Source organism: Platichthys flesus, chromosome 14 (genome assembly GCF_949316205.1).
Source record: "Platichthys flesus chromosome 14, fPlaFle2.1, whole genome shotgun sequence".
NCBI lineage: Eukaryota > Metazoa > Chordata > Actinopteri > Pleuronectiformes > Pleuronectidae > Platichthys > Platichthys flesus.
The window spans coordinates 17076291-17104032 of NC_084958.1; the positions used below are offsets into that span (position 1 = coordinate 17076291).

At 41.9% G+C, this 27742-nt stretch overlaps 2 protein-coding genes across 2 annotated transcripts in view; one reads left to right on the plus strand and one right to left on the minus strand.

Annotated features, from left to right (window-relative positions):
- Positions 1–2821: 2821 nt before the first annotated feature.
- On the plus strand, positions 2822–9734 carry tmie (transmembrane inner ear). The gene is made up of 4 exons (XM_062404571.1): positions 2822–3163; positions 6532–6649; positions 7387–7536; positions 8189–9734. The coding sequence occupies exons 1-4, from the start codon at positions 3053–3055 to the stop codon at positions 8320–8322; spliced, it is 513 nt and encodes a 170-aa protein (XP_062260555.1). The 5' UTR covers positions 2822–3052; the 3' UTR covers positions 8323–9734.
- Positions 9735–13340: 3606 nt separating this feature from the next.
- Positions 13341–27742, minus strand: part of pth1r (parathyroid hormone 1 receptor) — a 41775-nt gene continuing 27373 nt past the window's right edge. The window contains exons 3-13 of the mRNA XM_062404221.1: positions 27479–27589; positions 27120–27241; positions 23666–23760; positions 21767–21953; positions 19488–19641; positions 19044–19104; positions 17806–17872; positions 17594–17688; positions 17004–17145; positions 16670–16711; positions 13341–16582 (exon numbers count right to left, since the gene is read on the minus strand). Of these exons, the coding sequence (XP_062260205.1) occupies positions 16220–16582; positions 16670–16711; positions 17004–17145; positions 17594–17688; positions 17806–17872; positions 19044–19104; positions 19488–19641; positions 21767–21953; positions 23666–23760; positions 27120–27241; positions 27479–27589 (1439 nt within the window). The 3' untranslated portion in view covers positions 13341–16219. The remainder of the gene's footprint in view (positions 16583–16669; positions 16712–17003; positions 17146–17593; positions 17689–17805; positions 17873–19043; positions 19105–19487; positions 19642–21766; positions 21954–23665; positions 23761–27119; positions 27242–27478; positions 27590–27742) is intronic.

Here is a 27742-nt window from a genome sequence, read left to right on the forward strand (position 1 = left end):
TAATACTCATCAGATCCTCATTGTGTCTTCAGAGGTTCATGTGCTGCAGCACTTTATGTAGCGCTCCATGTAAAAGATATTTCCAACTTTGCAGATAATCCTACATCAGTATCAAATATACCACTCTATTGAAAAATGTGTGTATTCTGTCTGTCAGCCGCTGTCGGACATATCGGCCTCTGTCTCCCAACCACCAGGATCCTCACATTAATATACCTCACATTTCCAGCCCCCCGGTACTCTCCTCTACTCCCTGACACCACGTTAATGGCTCAAAGCGTGTTTCCTCTATCACACAGAATGTAGCTCAGCAGACGGCCATAGGACGAAAATGTCCAACGCTCAGTGGTTGTCACACTGAAGGCGACCTTTTGACCTGCCTGTAAGTCTTTTGAGGCTTAAAGATGCAACATGTTACTCAAGGTCTGTAGGTGTTGTTTATACAGACGGTTCAGCCAATCACCTGTCCTGCTCCATACGGCTTCATTGCCACCTTTAAGGATTGTGTAGCAACAAAAGCATCCGGTGTGTTCAGCTCAAAAATCGTCCACATTGTGTGGTTCACAGCGTTTGGGGGAAATTGGTTCAATCTTCACTGTATCACTGTTCAAGAATAAACTAGAGAACATATTACTGCACCAAGGGTCCAATCTCCAGATGTTCAAGAAAGTGATGAACAATTTGCCCCTTTATTCGGATCTGTGTCGAGATTTTGTGATCATCCATTCCATAGTTTTTGTGTAACCCTGCTGACAAACACATAAACAGACAGGGGTGAAAACATAACCTCCCTAGAGTTTACATGAGCTGCTTCATATCTAAACTAAATAGTGCTTTCTCACCATGTCAAATAAAGCCAAAAACATATTCCCTGAATACACTGGTTTTTACAAATCCATTTCAAAATGTTATGGGTTCTTGGTTGGGTTGTGCCCCGACCCTCCACACAATTTAAGAAAGATCGGTTCAGTAGTTTTTAAGTAATCATGCTGACAGATCCACAATGAAAACATAGGTCATTATCCCACTGAGATCATTTAGCCTTGGCATCATTGACCTTTGTAAAAACAGACACCTTACAATCACAGAACTGGCTTCAAACTTTCTCCGTCTGCAAATAAAATGTCAATGTTTCCTGACACCCACTGTGATGCTTTGTTAACCATAACAAAAATAGAAATGCAAGTTCTCATCTGGCTTTGAACTGCCACTATATTTTGAAGGAGAGCGTTAATGACAAGAGCTTTACAGATGCCAGAGTCAGAAACACAGCAGGCTCCCCTGTATACACCACCAGATGAATGTGGTATTGCATTCGATACTGTTGACAAAATCCAATCCCCGGGAGCTATTTCTGAATCAGACTGAGGACAAGGGTTCTCATTAAAAAACCCAAACTCTCGTGACAGGGGCTGCAAGGCTGCGAGCATACATACACTACTAATGATCATCAGGAGGTCAGATAGAAGGGTGTTTTTTAAGTGTGTGGTCTGTGATCAACACAGATGCAGAGTGGGTGTTTCCTGGTGATTTCCTCTGCAACTAAAATCTCTGACAACAAGATATTCCGTCACCACCGATCACAGAATTAGGAGCATGAAATGAGTAAATAGAAAAATAATGAGGAAGAATCCACTTTGACTAATCCATGAAGTTTGCTTCTGTTTGTCTCTCAACGGCCATTTAACTGAGATCTATGTGAGACTTAATGTAGTAAAGTAGTCACAATAGCAACATATGCACGATGATGAGCCTAAAAAACATCAAGTTATGGAAAAGACAGAAAAGCAATACTCCAAAAAGTGCCTCAATCCATATTTCTAAATAGGTTATTCACTTACCTTGTGGCAAGTTTTATAAAAACATCGATACTGCTCCTCTCACAGCAGTTGACAGCTAAATACAAGTCTTAGTTTAGCCGAAAGATTCAGATTAGTCCAGAAACACAACTCCAAGATTGACTTTAATGTTGATGCTGCATACGTAACCAACATACACAAGTTTTGTTATCGTGCTGATCTTAAAAATTGGATATTTCATTGGTGTTTTTAAAGCTTGTTGTTTGTTATTGTTTGGTATTTGTACGTCAATCCAGAGTTTCCTGTGGTGTTTGTATTTTGTGAAAAGAGAGGAATAGCAGACGTCCTAATTTCTCCTATACTATTTTGCACACAAAGAAAATGATGTAGGAACCTGAAAATATTACATATTTGCGGTTTGGTTTAAATGGTAATGTTTTATCATGTTCACACAAGTACTATTTTCCCTGTGGGTTGCCTCTTCCATTTATTTTGTATTTAAAAACAGACATCACAACAGGCGGCCTCACAAAACAACTACAAGGATAATTTCCCCATTATTGTCAACATGAAAGACAGACGAGCGTAGGCCAGACACAGTACACACGTTGTAACCCTAACCCACACAACAAGGTCATTTAAATCCAACCCTTTTCGTCCTCAGGCAGGTGTTAAAATTGGATTCCTCGGTTCTGTTGCTCTTCCTATTTTTCCAAGGCTGTGTGAACATATTTTTTTTTACACTCCAGGCGACAAAGATGACGACGCTCGCAGCCATTCTGCTCACTGTCCTGCGCAGGCCATCCTCTTGGTTAACAGTGCTTCCCATCCCCCCCCCCACGTTGTGTGAACTGTCCCCAGCAGGATGAGCTGGCTGTAAACCACACCAGGTCTATTAATTAATTAATGTAGCCTAACTGCAGGGCTGCCTCTCCCTGCATTGTAGTGGAGCGGTTTTCAGCTGGCTGCAGTGGTGACGGTGGCCGGTGTTTCTCTGGGCTCCTGCAGTGTTGTGGCAGAAAGACAAGGGATATAGGGAAGAGCAGCGGCAGCAGACAACTGTGGGTGGAAGGAAGCAGTCAGCACCATAGGCACCATTAATCACCCAGGGCCATTGTGGTCCTGTCCTGTACACGGCGCCAGTACAGGCAGGCGGGCAGACAGAGAGAGAGAGAGAAGGAGGTAGAGAGTGGGAAGCATAGGGAGAGGGAGAGAGGGGGCAGGGTGGCTGCAGGGAGGAAGAGGGGCAGAAGATGGTTGGGGATCAGCCTGTATGTCCAGCTCAGCCCCTGCTGCGTGGCTGGGGAGCAGTGCTGCTGTCCCAGTGCTTGTCCTCCGTGTTCTCCCAGATTCCGGATCCTGAGGTAAGAGCCTGAATGCATCACTGTGTCCTCCACAGGTTCCCAGAGGGTCTCTCTGGGATGGGTGCAGGTGCTTTGCCTTTTTAAAAGCCTAGTTTTGTGTGATTTACGGCCATTGTTTGGTCGCCAGGACTGTTGCTTTACTTGCCTTTTAAAAATGTGATTCGACGTTAAAACCCATGACACAATCAGGTCTTTACATGAACAGCGAAGGGACACGTGCTTGAGTGGGTGCACGGGAGGATAATAAGATGAGTTCTGGTACGACCAAGTTGTTTTTCTGCTCCTGGGCTCAAGAGAGGAGGTTTACATTTCACCTAAGATTAGTATTTAGAAATGGCAATAAAAATAACATCTGAAATCCATTATGTTTTCTAAAAAATAAGTTTACAGGATAAAAGAAGAGGCAATTTACTTACACTGTGAAAACAAGAGTGAATGGATAAAATATCACTGTCAAACTATTGTTGTCTAGTTGAATTATGCAGAAATCTATTACATAAAAAGGAATAATTAAAAGTCAACACTTGTGGTTGTACAGTATATTACAGAAATCATAAAGAAAGTAAGAGAATAAACTAGCCCTGACATTGTGATGTGCTGAATTTTGATGTTGGTTCAGGGCAATATGTAAAAAAAATGAGATTATTTGTTTTATTATTTATTAGTTTTATAAGTGATAATAATAACTAATAACCCTGTTCTGACACGCGACCTCAGCATTCTCTTAACTTGGCTCTGCAGCCAACTAACACTTGAGCTTTCCAGACGCCCGACGCTAGAAACTTCTACAAGCAGCCTCCGGCCAGCTGCTCGGCACCTTCACAGATTTCTAAAAGTAGAGGCATGATGAACTTTGTGTTGGTGACAGATGTTGCTCAGTAAACAAACGTGATGTTTTTACCTCAAATGCCATGATCAATCGATCTGTATTGTAGCCTGTGCAGCTGCCAGACAACAAATACATCTGACCTTCATGTGCGAGTGGTGAAGGCTAAATAAATTCACATGAACATTCTATTGACATCCTCTGTAGTCCTCAAAAAGAGTTGTCAAAGCTAAAAATACTACACTGTTAGGTAAACTAATGTGTGTATTGTTGTCCATAGCAAAAAAGCAGCTTTACATTCTCACAAATCAACACACACCACAAACCTCATGGGCACAAACATGTATTTATCAGATCCACACAAACTTCGACTATCGCTGATTGAATATCCGTTTTTGTAAATGAGAACTTGGTCAATGGTCCGTTATGTGTACCATAGCATCCCAGTGCTGCTTTTCCCATTTCCCCATGTTAATCTTCATGTAACGAACAAATCAACCATCCAACCAAACAAAGTATGTAATAATTGTGATACACGATTACCATGAGGTAACTCGAGGTCGCTGTGATTCTGAGCTAGTGCTGTTTGTTCCCAGCAAAACAAAACTTGGGGCTTAAAGCCACTAATCCCGCCACATGAAATGCCCCTCCAGAGTGAAGGACTTAGAATTACATAATCTCACTTGAGGCAAAAGAAATTGCTATTATTTGAGAGCGATGCTAAATATCCTCATCAAGGCTAATCCTTCTGTGGGAGTCGCACAACCGCAGCACAAAATTCATTCAGATCATTTTCTTTGCAGCGTCTTTGTTGAAGTTCACAGTCCCTCTTGTGTCCTCCACGGGAGACAAACAGCAGAAGCCCCCAAGACGGCTTGTAGTCACATTTCGGCATGTTGGCTCGCTGACCTATTCACAGTAAAAGCAGGTTATTTTTACCCTGGTGTCTGCACAAAAGAGATTTGTTTGATTCTCTCCAGTCAAACTCGAAGAAAGACTTACCGCCCAATTGAGCTTATTCTTCTTATCAAATCTTCTGTCTCCGTCCTCTGTGTTCACCGTCGTAGCTTATATATTTAGAGCGATTCTCAGAACACATTTCAGTAATGGGGTCACCGGCGAAGGCTGGAAATGTGATAAATGTCAATTTTCTAATGCTTTGCCTGTTTCTATGGACTAAAGTATAGAGTTTCCAAAACAACTTTCTATCATTCAATTAAGTGATCAATTGACAGTGGACAGGGGGTAAAAGGCTCCTGATGGTTTTATCTGCAGGCTGTTCCAAGGCATTGATCGAACACACACAGTTTTTCTTGCACAAATTGGCCCTTATCCCCACCCGTGTTTCTTTTGGACTCTACTCACTGAATTTAAAGCTGCACAGAATTAAGGCATCAAAGGCCATAGTGAAAATTCTGAGATTACACAAGCACAAGCCAGAAACCAGCTTACTCTAACTGCAGTGACTCCCTACATCTGACCCAAGACAATACAAAACCAAATCATTCCAACGATCAAATGATTCTCTGTCTACCAACGATATAAACAAATTGCAAACTATGCACACACAAGTAAAGTGGTAAAGTTAAAGTGAAAACCCCCACCACCATCGCAGACACATGACCCAGATTTGGACGTTCTAGTCTTCAAACCTCTAAGACTATGGAGACATGGCTCATTAAGGATTTCTGATGACACTGTGGTTGCAGTTTCTATTGACAAACATAGAATTTGAGCAGGTCTGGAAAGATTAGGTGGACAGTTTGGGCCTACGTCTGTAGGTCGAGTTCAGCTCAGTTGAGTTTAACAAATCTAGGTAAACATTAAATAACATTGATAGGTCGTCTATACCCAGAGGCAGGTCCAAGTGGCTCTTCTCCTTGATAACTCCCGTACACAGCATGCTGTGTTTGACGTCTTGTTGTTGTTGTGTGCATGCGTGTCACATCTGGGCCATGACCAGTTCAAATTGGAGTCTGATATTGGCCACACTTTAAAAGATAATGTGAGCAGCTCTTGTTGCACATCCGAGGCTTGCAGTGTGATGACATCGTGGTATCGACCCTCACAGACTGTGGAGCGGTGAGGCTGAAGTGGCATTAGATGTATGTCTGTGGATAAACTGTCCTGAGAAGAGACTGAAATTTCCACTAAACACTTTTTCAATTTGACATTTGTGCGATAGCTGTGGATTGGGGAGTTCTGTGACCGTTTGAGGACTTCAAATTTTTCTTTGATGTCCGAGTTTGTGAGACACGGCTGCAAATGAGTAGAGTGGATTCAACAACAGCTTCATTAATTCATTTGCGCTAGAATTGAAAAAGATAAAGAAGTGACACCAATTACTTTGTTGACACACTACATTTCCTGAAGGTCAGTGTTATCACAAAGAAATCTGGGCATAATCCTCTTTGGTTTTTCTCTCAGAACTTGTTTACTCCCTGAGGTTTGCTCTCTGCTGTAATACTCGTTTCTGAAGATTTATTTATGGCGGGCAGATACTTAGGTCAATCCTTTTCTTTTTTTTGCTTTTTCCCCACAGCTTTTGCCTACAGAGCCCCCTAAGAAGCCAGACCCCGTGACCTCAGAGACCGTCGTTTTCTGGGGGCTGCGGTTGTGGCAGGTCATTGGCATCTTTGCGATGTTTGGTTTGGCAGTTGGTCAGTATGTCTCATTAAATCACCTTGTTTTCACCCACCCTTAATCATTCTTGAAACACAGAAAGCTATAATGAGAAACAACTGCAGTCCAATGAGGTCTGTGCATGATCCCCTCCAGAATTTGGTTATCAAGCAGAGAGTGAGTAGAAGTGGCCCAGATATTATCTCAGGGAATAAAAGAATCACCACGATCATTATGTGTTTCCAGATGTGACTCATGCAAATAACAGCAGTGGCATGAGGAAAGGGAAACTACAAAGACTTTATCTCAAATCTTTGTTTCAAAATGCAGGTGTTGTTCTTAAAGTTGAACATTTCCTCTCAGTACAACTGAGACACCTCTGATTTAGTCCCTAAGTGACAGTTTGGGTTTTATTCACACAGGTTATGACAGGTGCATCTATTTCAAGTTTTCTTGAGGAGTGTCATATTTTTCGATAAAAGACTGAAAAACAGTGAATCTGATGGTTTAAGCTAAATAGTATATCTTGCAAATAATCTTCATCTTAGTTCAGCTTTTTAGAAGACTATTGCCTATAGTGGTTTAAGGTCAAACTTAAATCAAATTATTCAAATGAATCCTTTGAGATTTGAAACATATCCACCAGTTGTTGAGACATTTCACGAAAATATCCAAACCAGGGCAAAAAAAACTATCAGTTGATCTCTATACGCTCTACATATTCTACTGAAATAAATTCCTTGTGTCTTGTATATTTTGTCCCTGTCTCCCTCAGTTATCACCCTGTGCTGTATATTCAAATGTCGAATCCCGAGAACCAAAAAGGAAATCGAGGCCCGAAACCAGCAAAGGCAGGCCGCCAAGAAATACGCCAACACATTAGAGACAGTGCCACCTCTGAACGAGCTGACTGAGATCCCAGGATGTGAGTCCCTCTTTATTATCTCTCCAGTGCTAATATCTCTTTGTTAAATTTAATAATAAAAATAACAAACAGGAGCTCCGTCTCCGCTGTGATTTGCTCCGCTCGCTTTCTCTTGTGCCACAGTTTCTTTTTATCCTTTGTTTTGGAGCTGCACACTAGCAGCCTCAGGTGCTGGTGACTGCAATTGAGAAAATTGGAGATAAATAAAGACGGTTTGACCCGTCATTGACACCGACTGCTCATTATGTCCATTTGGGGCAGTCTGTCGTTGCTTTATGTTTAAGAACAGCCTACATCTGAAAACCAGGAAGAATAACTTTAATGAGTTGAGCTCTCTGTGGAGAGCTGCCTATTTTATGATATCTTATCTCTGAGCACAGGGGCGTAGTTGATGTCTTACAAGACTCACGACTGTTGTAGTCTTACTCAAAGATTACTGCAAAGAGGACAGCTGTCTTTTTACGTAACTTCTTCTCCAGGGCAGCTGTAATTTTTTTATTTTCCCTCTCCTCTTGTTATCTCACAAGATTTGCTTCACTTAATTCTTCTGCTCTGCCTTGTGCTTCTGCTCTGTACTAAATTTCCTCTTCTTACCCTTCTCTTCTTCTTCTCTTCTCCTACTGTTTTCTCCTTCTCTTCTGTTCTTTTCCAGCTGCCCTCGATGCCTCTGCAGTACAAACAGTGTCTGAGCAGGTCCAACCTCAAAGTGCTGAAAACAGCCAGCTCTCTGTAGCTGGGGTCAGCGAGGAGCAGCCCAGCTCCCTCAGTTTGCCCGAGACAGCATAATTCTTCCTCCTTTGCTTCGAATCTTATCTTCTGTCACACTTGGTCACTCATGGTTAAGTGACTTTAAAAAAAAAACTCAAAAAAACACTGTATACACATTGTTGACAAAGTCCCTTTCATCCATCTACACTCTATATATCCTGTAGTCTTTCTTTAATGCCTGATGCATAATGCTTGGAGTTTATATACAGAAAGTAGAGCACAACTTGAATTTAGCTGGCAGGCGGTTGATGTGCAGAAGTGACGTTTACTCATGGTTCCAGAACACAGATCGTACTGCGTTTGACAAATATGATTCTTTTAGAGCAGCTGGACCTTTGTAGTTTATACTTTTGTATTTTGTAAAGCTTGCATCTTCCTTAAAGCCTAACTGCTTATTGATAAAGATGCACAGATTTGCATGAAAAAGTTACAATGATAAATTTGAGGCAAAGTTAAAGTAATGCATGCAGCTGTTTGTGCTCCACTCTACGCTTGTCTTTAGCTCACTGTTTCCTTTTCTCAGAATTACTTTGACGAAAGCAAATCATCCATACCATTTCCTTCCTGTGTTAATTAATATGGATTATAGATGTCGGCGCTGGTGTCATTTGTAATTATAAATGCTTGTTTTCCTCTCAGGATTTTGACTTGTGTTTACCTGAAGCGTCTCAACGTGCTCAGCTGTGTCTTCTCCAGGTTAGGAGCGGTGACGGATAAGGCTTGACATCTGTCTCGTCTGGCTCCTCCTGATGATTTATTACGCATTTGCATGCATAAATGCAGAAATTAATTGTGATGGAAAAAGCATTGAGCTGTCAATACGTTTTTTTTTTTCTTGCAATGGAATTTGTGTCAAATGAAATGGGCATGAGAAGAGGGGGGGGGGAATAAATTAGATGAAAAACTATAGCGAGAGCGTCAGCCTGTCTTCAATCTCCACAGAGAGTTGATCTAATATGCATCGCAGTGAATCTTTTTGCGTGACCATTTAACTAATCAACCATGTGGCCGAGAGAGGAGCTGAAGGGGCTGTACTGACTGCAGCCATTATAAATAGTAAAGATGAACACGTATTTATCAGCCGCTCTCAACCATGAACTCCAAACCATACTGTAATTTGCTTCTAGGGCGAGAGCAGCATCCCTGTGAGCAAATATGCAAATTGCTTCCTTTCTCTACTGATTACATCATGAATTGTGCCACAACAATCATCTGACAATACAGCGAATGCAATGAACATCGTGATATAGAATTAAATTCATAAGGAAAACTTTTATGTATTCATTTTTTCAAATGGGGGCTTGATTATGCGTAGGAACAGAAATGTTGCTCCGTTGTAAAGACACTGATTGTAAATTAGCAGTTTAAATAAATGTTAAAAATGAGCATCAAGATCTGTCTGATCTCATCTCCCTGATGTGTCCGCGAATGTATTTTTCACACAAAACTGTGGTTTGTCAAATAAAAACGTACTTCAGGGATAAAAGAAACTCAACGTTACCTTAATTACGGTTCTGCAGACTCAACTTGTCTTTGCCATTTATTTTCTTCCGGTTCACTAAGGACTCTCTTTCTCAGGCCTCTGTATAGTGTGTATAGGAACAATACAAGACCTACTGCATGGATTATCAGTATAACCTAATCCGATCATCAAAATGAGTAAAGTGGGAAAAAGGAATCGAGGTCGGTTGAACTGCTCGATCGATCTGCTCTGATTCAACTCGCATTTCACAGAAAGCAGAGATGTAGATTATTAAAAGAGCCCAACATGTCCGAGCACATTGCTACATGTTACTGTAAGTGACAGGATCAACGGCGAAGTTAGATGCATTAAAAACACATTGGTGATATGTAGAAAAACAAAGAGCTTATTGTCACCGTTAAGATGTCCAACGTTCTCTATTATCACGCTCTCTCGGGCTCCATTTGCATTCACTCACCAAATTGTTATCATCATATGTCTTAAAACGCACATTGTGTGGAAGTCTTCCTCTCGCATGATCCTTTTCTCTCCTATTGCCTCACACGACTTCAACACAGGGGCCGAAAATAACGAGTTGTGACTGACTCTCTTATTTGTTCTCGACCAGACCCGATACTTCGACAGCACATGTTTCCAACTGGGCTGGAAATGAGGGTGGTCTCAGCGTCAGCGAACCGTTACGGCTCAAACACGTTCAAACACATTTCTCACACGTCTAAAGCTCTGGATCTGGGCCGGGAGGAAAAAGGTCATTTGAGGTTCACAGCGAGAAAGGGGAAGTTGCTCTGGTTACAAGTCTCGCTCGGTTCTTAAACAACAGGGATATGAGTCTCATGCGTTTTCTGAAAGGCGCCCTACTTATAATTTAAATTCACACTAGTCAGACTGAACAGGATTTTAATTTAATCACACTTCCACTGGTCGGAGTTGAAATGCACAATGACATGCACACATTTGGTTGTGCACAAACAAGATGCAGGTTCAGTCAGAGAGAAATAATACAAGTGTTTTAAAAAGCACACAACTGTGGTGTGCCGTATATGTATTGCATATGATTTTGGCTTTGATACTTTATTACAGAAAAAACATCTATTAGTGTAACATGTGTAACCTGTGAAAGAAGTACCCTGGGAATCTATGACTCTGAACCTGGATGATTATATTCAAAAGGTTCAATGTGTAAGATTTAGGTTTAAGGGATTAATTGGCAGAAATTAAATATAAAATAATCCTAATGAGGTAGTTCAATGCTTCTTGAAGTTCCATCATCACTGACTAGTAGCAGACTTCTTTAACTTTGCAAAGCATTGAACTACACCCAGGTTCATCAGCCAGTAGTCGTCAGTGTTTGTTCCTTCAACTCATATCAAATATGATACAGAATCTGGCGGAAATGCGATGCTAATAAACAACGAGCATTATGAAATCTCCAGCTGTGGTGCGTCTGTGAGTTTGTGCCGGTCACCAACCCTCATGGTTCCTAACCTGTTACAAGCCTCAGAAGCCACCCCCTAGCTCCGCCCCTGGAACATGCCAAGAAGATTTGTATCAGCCGCGTCTGTGCTGAGCATTTGACATTTAAGAGATGTGTCAGGGTCCAGGCCTTTCGTCGAAGGCAGCGTTAACCTTTAATTATTCCAGGACGTTGCACAACAGGAAACGGGGGCAAAAAGTCAAGTCTTAGTTCCAACTTTGACTAAAGCTGGAACAACAACATCTGGGTTTAAAAATCTGACATTCAATTACATCGCATCATTGAGCCCATCACCATCCACCGGCTTTAACCTGCCGCTCCGAGGAAATCATATCTCCGGGTTTTGTCTAAATCACACTGATGTAAAGGTAAACATGTGGAACAAGGGTAAAGTGAAAGAGTGGAGAGTAGAAGAAGACAGAATCAATCAAGACAAGGGAACATAGTCATGTAGTTCTGTTGTTTGGATGATTATTTTAAGTCTTATGGATTCATCCACCACAGTGAGACACAGGACCGATCGTATTTCAGATTTACTCTTGCCGCCTCCGGCAACTATTGACATTTGGTGTGTTTGTCATTCGGTTACTTGGCCTTTGTTTAGTGTATCCTATGTGTGTCTGAAGCTGCAGTCTGAAGCTTCTGTAGAGCACCGGGATAATGTTTTCCTTTGCTACTGGAAAAAGAGAAAATGATTTGACAAAGTTCTCACATTTCACATCAGGTGTAATTCGTTGACTCTCGCTTGAAGCTGTTATTTCTTTTCCTTTTGCTCGGGGCCTGAAAATAAATAACTCATGTGGGCTGAGATGTTCTTTGACCTGTTCACCTGACTCTGACTTTTCTCAATTTTCATTCAAAATCCCAAAACTGCTCCCAGTCATAGATGCTGGTCTCAGAAATCATATTATTTAATCAAAATCCAGGAAATTGGATTGTAAAAAAAAAAAGGAAGTCTCATATTAAAAATAATATGTGAAAGAATTTGTGGCATTATCTGGGTTTATGCCAAATGTTTTGGATTTAATGGAAATAAGTTCAGTAGTTTTACGTTGACCTGCTGAAAAAAACATAAAAACAAGCAGTGGTATGCGCTTTATGTGTAACAGCAGAGACATTACACTATTGTTTGTCTTATAGTTGCACTATGGCAGTGTATTTAAAAAAAAAAGAAAAAAAAGTCAAATATAGTTTATTCTAAATATCCATTTCATTCGGTTGTACTAAATCCAATCCTTGTGCGCTTGCTGTGCCTGTCACCTCTTGAATAATTGAGATAAAAACATTGTCTCTGTCACTAAGCTGACTGTAAACCTTTGTTCTCCATTCCTCAGCCTGAAAGCACTTCAAACAATCCAATTAAAAGAATAAATAGACCATGCTTATGAGGACAGATAGAAACAGATGTGCCTTCATTATATGTAACCTACTTAGGCCGGCACTCTGTCAGATTAAATTCTTTATTCCAATTAGCTATGGAGGCAGAAACCTGATGATACCTGATCTGTTTTTTTTCACCTTTTATATCAATTTTCTTTATCTCCCCCCCCCCCCATCCACAGCTGCGAAAGTAGAAGAAAAGGAAGAGGTGACGACCGTGTCTGGGAAAGTGGATGCTGATAAAGGAGAGAAGAAGACCAAGGAGGGCAAGAGGGAAGGCAAGGGTGCCAAAGAGGGTAAAGGAGATGACAACGATGCACCAACAAAGAAGAAGGGTGAGAAAGGTGAAAAGGGAGCAAACAAGAAAGAGGACGCAGACGGGAAAGGGAGGAAATCTGGAGAGAAAGGGGACAAGGGGGAGAAAGGAGGTAGAGGGGGAGCTAAAGAGGGAGCTAAAGAGGGAGCTAAAGGGGGAGCTAAGGGGGGAGCGAAGAGGGCTCAAAAGTGAACTGAACCTTCCACTGATACACACCGAAAGAGATTCTTTCATTTTTCACCGCAAGCATTTCAGGCACTTTTTTTCTGAAATGAAATTTGTATAATATTATATTTGAAATAAAGAAACATCTTATGTATAAGAACGTGCATTGTGGGTATTCTGTCTGAATCAGATTCACAACAGTCGAAAAACATGTGAGTACAGATTTATTGACTTATTCACAATTCACTGATGAACATTATAAGACCAGGAACCATCTTCCTATTCCACCTTCCACGTTTACACTGATATCTACAACGTGCCCACATCACGATGGAGTGATGAGAGAGTGAGGCGTGTGTCGGAGAACACCGTTCACGCCACTGAGCACATTTCGGCACAAGATAAATAGAAGACAATGTATACAAAACACATTATATACGTCCATGAGAGGTATTTGAAAAATAATGAAATACAACATTAGCTCTATGGTAATTGGCCTTTTTGTACACTTGATTCCAAAACACAATCATTTTACATGATACAATCAGAACAAAATACTGTATTATAGGGTATTAAAGTGCTCAAATATATAATTTTCCAAGTGTTTTTCTTTCATAATAAAATATTTTCATGCTCTGATTCAGCCCCTCTTTTTTAATTAAGAACCTGGATTATGCAACGGCAACATGTTTACTTGCCCAGCGGCAGTTGGTGGAAAGTCTGAGAAAATCTGAAGAACAACTCCCTCAGTCAGATGCAGTCTTAAATCTTATACATACTGTAAACTCTACTGATGGTATGAAACTGTAATATCTAGAGAGGGTTCCCTCAGTCTCGGTCTTTTTCCGTCTCTGTGGCCTGCAGCCAAATGTAATTACTGCTGTAGACAATCCACTCAACATCGAGTTGCAATCGGGAGTGATCCTCGTGCAAACGTGCGAGCTGGCTCCATTCAGTCTGTTAATAGAAATGTACAGAATATGACTGGATTTATCTAATAAACATCCACCTGATGGGAAAACAGCTAAAGGCCGTTTGAAACATGATTTGGTGTTTTCGACTTTACTCTTTGAGATGCAGGGTAAATCTGCTGGATTGACTTGAGGCCAGTACAAACTGAGCAGACCAGGATTTAACCTTTAAGATGTGACTCAAGCTCAATTCTAACAAATCTGTGTAATGGGAGCATAAGTCAGTCAGTGAGAAGTCACACTGGACGAGAGCACTCAACAAAAATGAAGGTAAACATTTTTTTTTTAAATTGGGTGTTTGTTTCACAAACACCCAGGGAGTGACATCAGTTCAACAGGTAGTAGTGTTCTGTTTGAATGGAGAAAATGTATAGACCGATTTATTTAGGACATTTTGTTGTAATATCATTATGGTTTTACTACCAGCATGACCAACTTTTTGTTACTGAGCCGCAGAGAGTTTTTTTCTCCTTGACACAAACAATTTTGCATTGTGTTTATTTTACATGACATTTTGTATTTTATATTTAAAAACATCAATCTACACGGGGGCTGAACTCTTATCATTTTCCTACACTAACTGTCAGTAGCACTTCTTTCGGGGAGAGGGTGACTTTAAGACGTTTTGGTCACTGTTGACACCGTTACCTGTGTACCCTCTGTGACCTTTTCTCTTTGGTATTTGGTGTTTGTGACCTAACCTGCAAAACTATGTAGGTTAATAGAATTAAGTTTAAAATATCTGGTGGAATGCTTCATGGAATGCCAGTTTGAATGCCCTCTGTCACCTGTAAATATATTCACCATTTTTTAATTTTTTGGGGGGGGACTATTTACATGAATCAAATATTGCAAACATTCCGTAAACAAACACGTGAAAAAAGAGATATAGCTTGACAACGTATCCATACACATGAAGACTTCTAACTCACAATTAGGATGTATTTCTGACCTTTGTAAACATTGTGACTTGTATATATACATCAAAAAGCAGCATAACACTGGACCATCTGTAAAAATTATACTGTGTGTTATTCATTTCTGGGTTCTCCTTCATATCCGCCACAAATGTCACTCTTGGAATTCCTAGGGAATTTTAGATTTTCCTCATTCCACATTTAATTAACATTCCACTGCAATATACGGCCATTTCCTGCACCCTGTGTTTTGGAATGGGGGGGGGGGGTCTCTCTTCCTTTGAAAACTTCGCAGAGAACACATGATACTATTTGTGTCAGATTTCCATTAAGTTCTTCTTTACCTCAACTAACACTGACGGAGACAACTTCTTCAAAGAAATACTCTCACTTTGGCATCATGTTGTGTGTGTGTGTGTGGCTTGCAGAGAATTTGAATATGAAACATTCATTTGAACTCCTCGACATCTGTTGTAATTAGAGCGATGAATACTGGGTGTTTCTAAACAGCACAAACTGTACAAAAAACAGACTATTTGACACAAGCCTTATATAACGTCTCCTGAAGGGAAACGCTGACCAGGCTAAAACACCATTTTAAATGTATAAAAATAGGTGCGCAAAACAACAGAGGACTTCAATTACCTGAGTACCTTCCCTTTTACACTGCAGTGGATACAAGTCGATGCAGAACAAATGAACAGTCGCCCCATAAAAGTAGCATTAAGTCCTCTTCTTGTGCCGAGGGTGAACTTGGCCTACTCACACTGACTTAATCTGGACACCAGTGGCTGATGGCACTCCAAATCCAACTGCCTCTACATCGGTGATTAAGGCTGGTCCTGGTGACGACTGCCACTAACCTCGGTTTGATTTATGCACAAAAGCTGAGCACGAGACGTTTGCCACAAAAGCGAATGAGAGTATGAGATAACGACGGTGGAAAAAGAAATAAGACAGTCTGCTTGTCAGCCTTTTACACATTCACTGTGGCAGGTGCTTCTTTAAACAGTATTCGCCACAAAAATGAAGCACACACGACTGATAAGCCTGTTTCGCCTGGAGCCTCATCGGTCTGTACAGTTCAGGCTTGATTCACAGGAGGAAGATAAACTGGCAGTGTTGACGCATGCAGTCGTCCCCTTCAGGCCAGCCTGCGGCCGTGTTGATGATTTGTTCATGTAGTTTTCTTGTACAGCGGCCTGGCGGTCACATGACTGTCTCCCGCTCCTCCTCGACCACAGGCGAGGGTTTCTCGTTCTCGCAGGGCCTCGTGTGAGCTGAGTGCTCCTCCTCGGGAATGTGGAGCTCCTGTGCCGACGAGGGTATGGAGTTCTCTGAGACCGAGCCGTTCTTCACGTACCCGGGCAGGTTCCTGTGCCCGTTCACGGGAACCGGGCCCAGCCTCGTGGTGAGGTGCAGCGCCAGCGGCCCCCTGGCAGTGACGTTGGTAACACTGGTGTGTGACACCATAGGTCCGTAGCTGTATGTGTTACTGCCACTCCGAGCTTTTCTTTTGAAGTCCAGCGCCAGAGTCCTCCTGCTCCACGATTTTTTGATCTCAGCTTGTACCTGTGGGGAGTAAATGTTATTTAGACACGGAGTATTAATTATATGCAGGAATTTTTCTGCGAACTGCGAAACATAATTAGCTCTTACCTCCCCGTTGCAAAAGCAATATATGATTGCGACGAGGAATCCCTGCAGAGGAGATGAGAGAGATGATATGACATTTTATCTGTGTAATTGTCTGTCGATTTTCTATGGCATTTTAAAATCATCAGCCACTCCTCACTTCCTCTCTATCTTAATTATGATCCTAGCAAAACCAAACACCTCAACAACAAGCACTAGATCGATGAACGTTCCTCTCATGCTGGAGACTAGGACATGTTAACTGTGACGACATGTCAATTAGATTGGTTTGGCTTAAAAGACCAAACAGATATGATAAGGAGTTCATGGTGTTGCACTTGTAATGCAGCAGCTTTACCTGGAAGGAGTTGAACAGCATCTCGTAGTGCATCTGGATGAGCCAGGGGACTCCTGACACCTCCGTGTAGGGCATGGCGTTGAATATGATGTAGTGGACACCGAACAGGGGCATCAGCACCAACGTGGACTTCAACAATTTTCTGTAACAGTATAATATGTAATTCATTTCCCATTATTCAATTTTTTTAAACTCCTTTTTTTTACTTCTTAGTATTTGTATCTTCTGAATCTGGCTTGGAGCGGAGACGATTAGTAAATTATCAAATTATTGAATACACAAAAAATGTAGAAGCCCAAACAGATGCAGCAGTTGTTTGAGTGACATTGTAAAAATATACATATAAACAAAAACTGATTGATTCATCTTTAATAATAATAATCTGTAGTTGCAGCCTTTCATGGAGGTAAAGAGTCATTATTGTACACAGCAGCAATTCGGAACCTGTCTCATGATTGAAATGCAATTGGAGCAAATATATTCATGGTTTCATCACGATGACAGCGATGCAGGTGACACGCCATCACATGAGGACTGAATGGAGATGAAACGATAGTAGGCATCGGGCCCAGCTCTTGCACGTAGTTCACCTGTACTGTTGTCTCGTGTCACACCGTCCAGCGTTCGTCTCTCGTAGTTTAGTCGCCAACACTCTGATGATGTTCAGAAATAGCATGAAATTAACCTGGAGAGAAAACAGAAGCACAATGATTTAGTGAAGTGTCACTGCGATGACTCATGCAGGTGCGGCCAAACGGTGTCATTTCCTGCACAGTCGGAGATAAGGGTACCTAGTACTCACCACAACAGCTGCCAGGATAGGCACTTGGTAAATCCATTTCAAATTGCCTGCACTTAAGTCCCAACACCTGCAGGAACAAAACACAGAGCAGCTAAGATAAGTGAAGATCGAGGTGGTAGATGCGATGATCCGGATTCCCCCTGTGTGTCTCATCAGACGCGACTCTCATCTCATCTTTCCCCTTGTTCTGATTGAAACATAGACACAGATATCCTATTGACCCATTTCCTAGGGTTGCCCCTTGAAAGTCAAAGGATCAAATGAACAGTTGCAAACCCCACAGTTGAATAAGATTCTCCTAGTCAATTATCTACAAATAAATCGTGTCAGTCAGTGGGAAGCTGCTTCTGGTGCAGCTGGGTCCCCCGCAGAGCGAGGGCTCCTCGCTCTCACTCTGCTCTGTGGAGTAAAATCATTCCAAAACAAGTTGTCTGTCCTGTTTGCTTAAAGTCTGCAGTTGGCGTACAACTCACTGACGCCATGAGCCAAGGGCGACAAAACAAATAGTCATATATTTGTTTTGAAGCACAAGGTCGGATTTGACCAATTTAGAAAAGAATTTATCTTTCCTTACTTCTTCATTAACTATGCATTACCCCTGCACTTCACATAAAAGACTCCATCAAGTTTAAGAGCTTTTGCAGATGTTGTTTTTATGTTATTAGAAGAATTGCATAAATAGATAGGGCTTGGTGTAAGTCTACATAAACCAGTATGGCAGCTAGTCGATATGTTTGGTTTTTAGCCAAACGCCCACCATGACCTCCTTCCCATACTACCTATTACTGATGAAAGCACACGACACAGCTGTGCTTATTATCACGCACGGCTTGTTTTTCTGGCCCAAAAAAGGCTCGAAGGAAGACGAAGATGTCCTGCTGCTTCCCTGCAGCTGCTGGATGAGGCCGTGTGGTGCACACAAGCAGTGCCCATACAGAAGTGGATGGGGAATCAATTTGACTTTGCTCAGCTTTCAACCCTTACATCAATATTTAGAACCACAAAAATCCAAGACAGGTTTGAGAGTCTGAATTTTTTTTTTTAAATATCTTCAAATTGAATAATTTAAACCTCAAACCGTAGTGCAGGTATTTGTGTTAACATGAGATCAGCAAAACAAACTTCACTTCCCACTTTGATAACACCTGTCCTCTTTCCCTCTGTCTAGAGCATGACCTTCATATTTCTGCATTCAATTTTAACCAGATTAACATCTGCATTATTCATACATCACTCACTCTGTGTCCGCAAACGTGGCTCTCACAGTTGCCCAAATTGTCACAAACATGGCTGGCACCCCTGAAAAATAAACATGAAAACACATATATTACAATTGCTTTGCAAAAATTGCATCAGCCTAAGAAACGACATAATTCCAAAATCAAAGTCCATAACTTGCCAGGTAGGTAGAACCTGAGCTGCACAGCATCCACATTGTATGCGCTGTGCTTGTGTAACTTATACGCACAGTGTGTACAATGCAGGAACTGTAATGCCCATATTCAGGTGTCTGTGTCTTTCCACAGTTTCCAACGATGTCGAGCCTATTTCCAACTTTTCATCACTTTAATTACACCCTCACATAATACATATTCTAAATCCGATTCCAAATTGCATGTTATCAAGCGTACTAATCATATTTTAATCACATGCGCACAGAATGTAAATGAAGCACTACTCACCCCAGCCAATCAGAGTAAATCCCCACAGATACTTTCTGTCTGAGAAGAAGGTCATGAAAATGAGGCTGTGGAGGTACAGGCCCTCGACGAGGATCCAGTAGTAATTGGTGGCAAGAAAGTACATGAACAAGGTCACCACCACCTTACATCCGATCTACAGACAAACAACAGACAAGAAGAAATGTTAGTGATCACACAAGACAGACACTGATACTTTACGATCATCCACTCGTGCCTTTACATTGACTGATGCTGATGTGGTTTGCGTGGAGGAGCTGCAGCGCGTAGCGAGGCTTAGAATTAGAGTTCAACACTTAAACCCACTCGTAAAAACGATCTCGACAAAAGAGTAAATATAAGATATTAGATTGAAGAAATAATATATATTTGACAGGCAATAAGGAAAAGTGTAATGGGTCCCTTTAATTTTTTTTCGACCGTGTGAATTTCCCCCGGGCCCTGTCACATTTTATTGTACCAGGTCAGATTTGAAGGGTGATATCAATCCTGTTAGTTTTATGTGCTGTTGTATTGACAGAGTGTGTGGAGGCCTCAGAAGAGCGTAATGATTTATGCGCTTCGACTCCATCGATTCTGCTCCAGTCAGTCAACCTCTCCATTGTTATCAAGCTTCATCTGGTGCTGGGGAATGGTCACACCATGAATACCAGACGATACCTGTATGTTTGTTTTCTTTAATCTGACTTTCACATCTTTACTAAAGGTCTGTGACTGACTATTTTGGTGGCTTTAAATATTTAGTTGTCTCCAGGAGAAAACTTATTCCGAAAGTTAGTGATTACTATAGCCTGTTTTGTGCCGTGTGACTCCCCAAAACAGACTCGCTGAAATCCAGCCTGACATAAAAGTGTGGAATGTGGAATCGGTTGTTCATCCCATTATGAAAAAATACACAAAAGTCACAAAATGAAAGGATATGTGCTTAAAGAAGGCAGATAATGAAAAACCTTCTTCCAGTGTCACCGGCTGAGAACTCAGCCTTACTTTGGAGAAGTCACTGCTCTTTAACATCTATTAACTTGTATAGACATGCATAGACTTTTTTTTAAATATATATACATTATTTTTTTGTTTGTTCGCGTAGGTCAGTTCAGAGAGCCATGGGATATAAGTGCCCGCTCAACATGTTGCACAAATTGTTTGTTTGAATATTAAAGCATGCATGAAAAGTACCCAGTCTTCACCCAAGGAAAGCCAAGTACTGGTCTAGTAAAAACTTGGAAAGGTGACGGACAGTGCAGTTTATTTGCTCCGGTCCTGGTAAGCAGGTGAGAGTGCACAAAAATACCGTTTAGAACAAAACTCCACAATTAAATAGAATGATCTGTTCACATAATGCCATCAGATATTGATTAATCTTATCATGATTAATAAAGGGAAAACAGAAAACCCTTTATTAATTATATTGTGTAATCTGTAGAATAATCAAACCATAAATGTGATATGCAAGAAACGTTCAAATAGGAGCAACTACACCTGGTTTTAGATACTTGAAGAGCAAGTGAAGAAGCTCAATCCGTTCAGTGTATATAAAGGATACAATAACACTCTAAAGTAGTCGCTAGAATGGCACTAAATAGAGCGTATACCTCCGCCAAGGCCCAGTAGTCACATTAAATTCAATCAAGCTGTACCAACATTTCCACACACACTTAAGTAGCATTCCCCTCGATGTGCCTGATCAAGATCCATGAATTCTTCCCTGCAGTGAAAATGTCATAAAACACAACGTCCCTCAATGTTTAACGATCTGCAGAGTTAGTTTTTGTGCCAGAGCCACGACATTAAAAGTCCAATCACCTTTTGCTTTAGTTGAGCATAAAGGACAACTGGTGAGTCCTGGTCAAAGAACAGAAGACCTGTAGCTGCAAAGCACTATACGTGCAAACAGGCACTTTAGTTATAAAGTCGAGGGGAAGCCAATATAAAGCTGATAGGATGGTGTGAGAAGACTCGCTGGACATCGTTCACAGTCTGGAGCCGGCGTTCTCGACCATTTGCAGACGCTCCACAGACGACTTGCCCAGGCAGGGGAAGAAAGGTGTCACCTCTCATCCCCGAAGCTTCTTGGTGAAACTTCTTTATTAATTTAACTCAACTTTCCTCGGAAAACCACAACCTGCACACAGACTGATTCCCCGTCAAAGAAGTAATTCAGAGAGTGTCTTTCCTTGTCTCTGTGTTTCTTCGAGGACATAGTGCTTTAGCGTGACCCCATACATGCTGTAAGTGTGTTCCAGCCGTGTTGGCGTACTTACAAACTGTGTTTTATTGGCTGGTGGAGCCTCGGTGATGGACTTGAGGTCCTCCACTGTGACTCTTTCCATGTTCTCTAAGGCTGATCCAGAGTAGAGTACGATGTCTTTCACGAAAATACTTATGGCTCTCAGCATGTAGGACACGAATAGGTGCATATGGATGTAGTTCCTGGTGCAGTGTAAGCGTCTGGGGAGAAAAGAAACAAGACGCAAGGTCAAAAGATCTGCTGGGTTTTTTTTGTGTGTGTGTGTGTATTTGTATGGGCTGGCACACCTTCATGCGTAATTATTTTCACACTTGCATGCACAAACACACACACACACACACGCACACACACAAATAGTACTCATCCTAATCAGAGCCAGCTGAATTCCACGCTGACTAAAACACATTCTTGAGATTCAGGGGCTTGAAACGAACAAATATTGAAATGCGCCGCTCAAATTGAGCTGTAAAAACCAAAGTGCAAGCACGTGTTGGGAAAAGCAACGCAAATCTCCTCCCAGACAAGCGCACGTTTAGCTGTCAAGATTCCTCCCAAAACATCCTGTCTGAGAGTTCCCCGTGGAGTCGGCCTCTGAGGTCGGGCTCCCGCATTGGATTCAAGCCCCTGGATCAATAGGCACAAAGGTTACCTCATTAAGTAAGTCAATTTTAATATTTATAGTGTGTTCAACAGGTTTTTACTGCATCGCAAAACAGTCATTGAGGAAGAATATTCTGAAATGTCCTGAAATAGATATATATTTTTGAATCACTTGATAGTGAAATTATTCCTGTTTATCTCATATTAACGATTCAAGCTTCAATAATGAGCCAAATGTTTGACAGGCTTCCCTCAGAGAACTATTGATTCAGGAGCAGCAGGCAAAGACTAATCTAGTGTACATTTCCCTGGTGAAAAATACCGAACAGGACTGCTAATGTGAAATATCTCTTTTCTCCCCCTTGAAAACATTTATGAGCTGCCCTGTCTGAAAGCTGACATGTCGAAGGGGAGCCACGGCTGGAGTGCTCCGCGGCACAGAGCCAGAATGTCAGATGGGCCCCTGGGATAACTTATTAAACTCATTTGGCCAGTGGATCTCCTGGTGCCAGTTGGGAGCGTTCCTAAAGCCGCCTGACTGCCTGCCTGTACAGTAAGTCACGCTGGTGGGAACATTGGTAAACAGCGTCTTTACATCAATTCCCCAATACTCCCTGTGCTCAAGAAATATGCAAATAATGACAAAACTGAGCTGCATTAATCAGACGCGAAGAAAAAAATCCTTATATTTGACTGGATTCTTCACATTTTCAAGGACGTTATACTTTACATATATCATGGGGGAGGGGAGGGGGGGGAGTGGAAATAACTGCACACTTTGTAGCAGGGGAGCTGCACTCGGTCTAAGCTCGGTGGCTTTGCCAAATCAATACCCGGGCTTTAGCTGTTTGTCGCCGAAAATTGAAATCAGCATGAAAACAACTAAGGAACGTAAATGTCGGACAACGAGGCATGCAGTACTCCCTGGGGGCAGACAAATCATGGTCTGTTAAATGTCAAAGTAAAAGTCAAAGGAAACTGATGCAGTTTGCTCGCTTCATGTTGCTGCCGTGACACAAGATATAATACACGGAACAGCGAGGGAGCCTTGCACGGTTTCCTGATAAAGTCTCCATCAAGAATTGAATCCCCCCCCCTTTCGTGTTTATGACATATACAATGAAATGGTAGGATATCCGTGTTCAGCCTGTAACTGTGCCATTAAATGTTTACACTCCCTGCCGTCAAGCCCTCGGCTATAGCTCTCACCTTAATTTCTGACCCCGTGTCCCTATCACACTCTCTCTCTCTCTCGGGAGCACTTGAGGCTGAAATGATTGAACAAACAAACCAAGTGGTGGCATCGACTCACCGGAAATATCCCAAGATGACAACCGCCACCATGAGCGATCCCAGAGAAATGGAGTAGCCCACTGTGTAGATGAGATACAGTCGGTGGAAGACCTCCTGTTGGAAGAGGAATCGGGTAGAATGTCAACAGGGCAGCAAAATGGAATAATCAGATGTCTTAAGAAAGAGAGGATTACAGCATGTTCTCCCTTTACTGTGGTACACTGCAGGGTTTTGGTCAAATTACTGCAGTATAAAAAAGCAACAACTGCTTTAACCACCATGATAGAAAGATACAAGCCTGGCTAACAACCACAGTGTTATTTACTCAGTCCTATGAACAGCGCACAGTGCCGGCTGCACCCACTGAGATCAGTCGATACGAGACAAAAGACACGTGTATTTGTGTGAGCAACCGCATCTTCTTAGAGCAATGGTGCTCCTGCAAAGCAATCTCAGCTGGATTTTTTTCTGATGAAACATTTGCACGTTAGAAGATCAGCACTGTCTTTAAAATGGCTAATTCAATGCAAAGAAAGCGCCACGTGTGATTGCAAAGTCTGAATCTTCATCAAAAGAAGCCATTTTTTGTGTTATGTTGCTGCCCCCTAAGGGTTTCTCATTGTTTCCCATGGAAAATTTGATTTTAAAAGCAGATTGGGAGAAGATTGCTGCCTGGGGATATTATCGGACTAGAAAAAAACTATAAATAGTAGCAGGTAAACACACATCATTGAATTGAAGGTATTTCTCGTTCATAACCCAGTTTTATATTGTGAATAAATGTCAACAATAAGCATCTAACTGGAAAACACATATTTCCCATCTAACAGCCTATACTTCATGGATAAGGTTTAGGAGGCCTCAGCTGCAGCCATGAACTAAACACCTTTGCTTAAATGTCGTGAGACATTTATTATTAGTTTTTAATAACATTACAGTGATTTTACGATGAATTGACATTTTCCCTCAAAGCTCAGAGCTTCAAAGTGCATCAACTCCACCGGGTTTGAAAATGCGTTGCCATCTGGTGAGAACTACTTTGGGAAAGGATGTCTGACTTGGCAGCTGGAGGTGAGATGGGCCGGGGGGAGCAGTTTCATCTGCTAACAGCCAGCCGGCCGCCTGAGCACAAGGTAAAGGGAGCCACTGACAGAGACTCCCATGTGATGTAACCAAATACCACACTGCTGTTATCATTTAGCATTGGCATCCAGTTCTGGAGAAACGGGTGTCTAATATGTGGTGGTGGTCTGCGGTTTGGCAGATCTGCTGTATGTGTGTGTGTGTGTGGGGGGGGGGGCTTATTCATTAACTAAGTCTCACAGGAGTCCATCAACATAAACATCTGAAGTCAGAGAGAAATAGAGGGCGCGCCAGGATTAAGGTTATGACCACATCCTCCACGGGAAACGTTTTATATACACTGAATGAATTTAGGGAAACGTTTGTGGGACACCTGATATTAAAAGAGATGAAATGGCCACGACACAGATATCAGTTCCCTGAATTTTGCAGATGAAAACAAAACCTCTATGGTTTTCTCAGAGATAATAACGTAAACGTAAACGCTCTTCCTCTATCTACAGTCAAATTCTTGCTGTTTCCTTGCTTCTTACGAATCCCAGCAGGTCTACTCAGCGATGGTGTAGTGTTCTGACATCCAAGCCCCACATGCAATGAGAGAAAAACCCAAGAGGAGCAACTGCAATTGGGGTCACGTTGAGCTTTTTCTGTCACATAGCTACGGTGGTGGTAAACAGCTGCCTGGTTGGTTTACAAAACAGTTATCTCCACATGTTGCGTTAACGGTTGTGTCAGTGCTTCTGGTATTTATGATCCCAGGTTGGACTCGCACATGGTGGTTATGTTTAGATTTAATTAGGGAGAATGCGATTTAACATCCAAAAGGCAGGAGGTGAGTAGAAGTTAGATATGAAAGGTGTTATCAGTGTCAGAGTGAGAAGCTGGTGAAGTGGTTCTAATTACTGAAGGTAATTGGGTGTGATTCTGTTACAGGGGGTCTCTCCCAGAACGATGCCACTGCATTTAAGATGAATGGATCCAGCTCATGAGTGTCGCAAATGTTGTGAAATGAACGACTGTTGAGTCTGTAACGATGTGATTATGTAATTATGAATATCAAGATGGACTGTATGGCGGCTCCCCAGGATACAGGCCAAACCAACTCAATCTTCCCCTGGTGACATAAACTGTATTTATGCAATGACTTCAGTTTTACAACAGCAAAAGACATTTAAATAAAAAAAAATGATTTGCTATCCTATCTTACAGTGAGGAAAGCCTGAATGATATGGATTTTGGGGGTAGATACTGATACCGATATTAGAAAGTAAAACATATCTGATTTCGCGAAAATCCCTTAAATGTTTCTATTAAACACAATTTACTATTAATACAACTTTAAATATAAACATACTGGAAAAGGCTTTTGTCTGCTGATTTTTATCACGCAACCAATGTATCGGTTTGGCTCGCGAATAGAAATCCTCCTCCCACAGCGCGCATTGATATCACTGTGTGGTGCACTTCCAACTTGATGGCCACAGTCCGAGATGGCCACTTCAGTTTCAGCCTCCCCCCTGTGATCAATGGGGGGGGCAATATAGAAATGGTTTTCTTTGGTGTGGTGATAATAAAACTTGCCCGGCACAGAGCCCTGACCTCGAAACCCATCAAACACCTTGAGGACATCTGGGATGAGTCAGACCTCCAACTGTGCCCCAGGTTTAATCACAAGTCATCCATGGCCGACCTCAGGCATGTTCTCGTGACCTTATTGGAGCAAATCTCTGTAGTAACTTTAAAGATTTACTTTACAAATCCAGAGTGGGGAGGTGGTTCTTCAGTTTGAATCGACAGTCGTGCTCGAGTGTCATGTCTATGTGTCTCCAAACATACATTTAAAACTTCATTATTCAACCTCGGCTGTAAAAAAGACCATAGCATGAGGCAAACATGACGCAGAGTCGCCGGGTTTAAATCGCTTCTTATTTTCTGGCATCTGGTAGCTGACTCCCATTTGTCTTGTTCCTCATTTACCATGAATTACATGCTTTCAGGCAAGTATCAAAATTTGCACTCAAGACTTATGTGACACTATTGTGGTCAGTTTACGTTGAAATGGACATTTGGCTAATTGCGGCTTCACATTATGACAAAGGAGTCACATTTCTGTCCTCTGTCATTATCTCCCTCTCATTATCTCAACATTTCAATAAATATGACTGAGGTTTATTCACATTGTACATTACTGAGGCGGCAAGTAAAAAAATGTGTAACACTTGTCAGAGGGACTAATTGTGGGTTAACGTGTTGCAATCGTTGACTAAAAGGCTGTAATTGTGTGACACTGGTGTCAGGAGAAGAATTCACACAAAGGCTATTGCTCTTTGTGATTGTGGGTGACGAGGCCATTACTCTGCCAATTAGCATGGAAATGAGGCCGATCTCACCTTTTCATGGCTGTGGTTGTAATGGTAGAGGAATTTTGCACATTCGTTATAATTGGCCCATGTCTTGTTGATAGTGGCCAGCTCCCACGTTCCGTTGTCGTCACACCGACGATACGCTAGTCCTGGACATCAGGCAGAAGAAGAGCGTTTTTTTTATTACAAAGTTTCCCAGCACAGTCAGAAACTCATCGTCTGCTTCTCTTTGACTTAAACAAACATCATTTTTTTTATAAATCTCAAAAAGACGTCACAGAAGGAGCCCAAGGTTGTGGCCGTGTACTTCTCATCCGAGGCATGGTGCCCTTTCACAAAGTGAATGAGCTTCAGGGCTTCAGCCGCTGACTGCATCCAGGGCTCACCTTTATGGTTGAAGTCGTAGATGTACTCCGGACAGGCGGTGGATACGAGTTTCCCCGGAGGCCCCTCAGGCCAGCAAACGATGCCGTCCCATTCTGGTGAGCAGAAACCATCTGCAGAGACAAAAGCAGAGGATGACTTTTAAAAATAGAGCCACGGAGGATCGTTCACGCTCTGCGTCAGCATCACATGGCCGCAGGCCTTTACGACAGCAGGACGATAGGTTTCGAAGGATCCCGTTGTCCTTTAGGAAAACTAGGCCAGTT

What these genes read in the sequence shown, in the direction of transcription:
- tmie (XM_062404571.1), top strand. Translation starts at nt 3,053, where the DNA reads ATGGTTGGGGATCAGCCTGTATGTCCAGCTCAGCCCCTGCTGCGTGGC. An exon ending in GATGTTTGGTTTGGCAGTTG is followed by an intron (nt 6,650 to 7,386) that starts GTCAGTATGTCT and finishes TGTCTCCCTCAG; the next exon opens with TTATCACCCTGTGCTGTATA. An exon ending in GCTGACTGAGATCCCAGGAT is followed by an intron (nt 7,537 to 8,188) that starts GTGAGTCCCTCT and finishes GTTCTTTTCCAG; the next exon opens with CTGCCCTCGATGCCTCTGCA.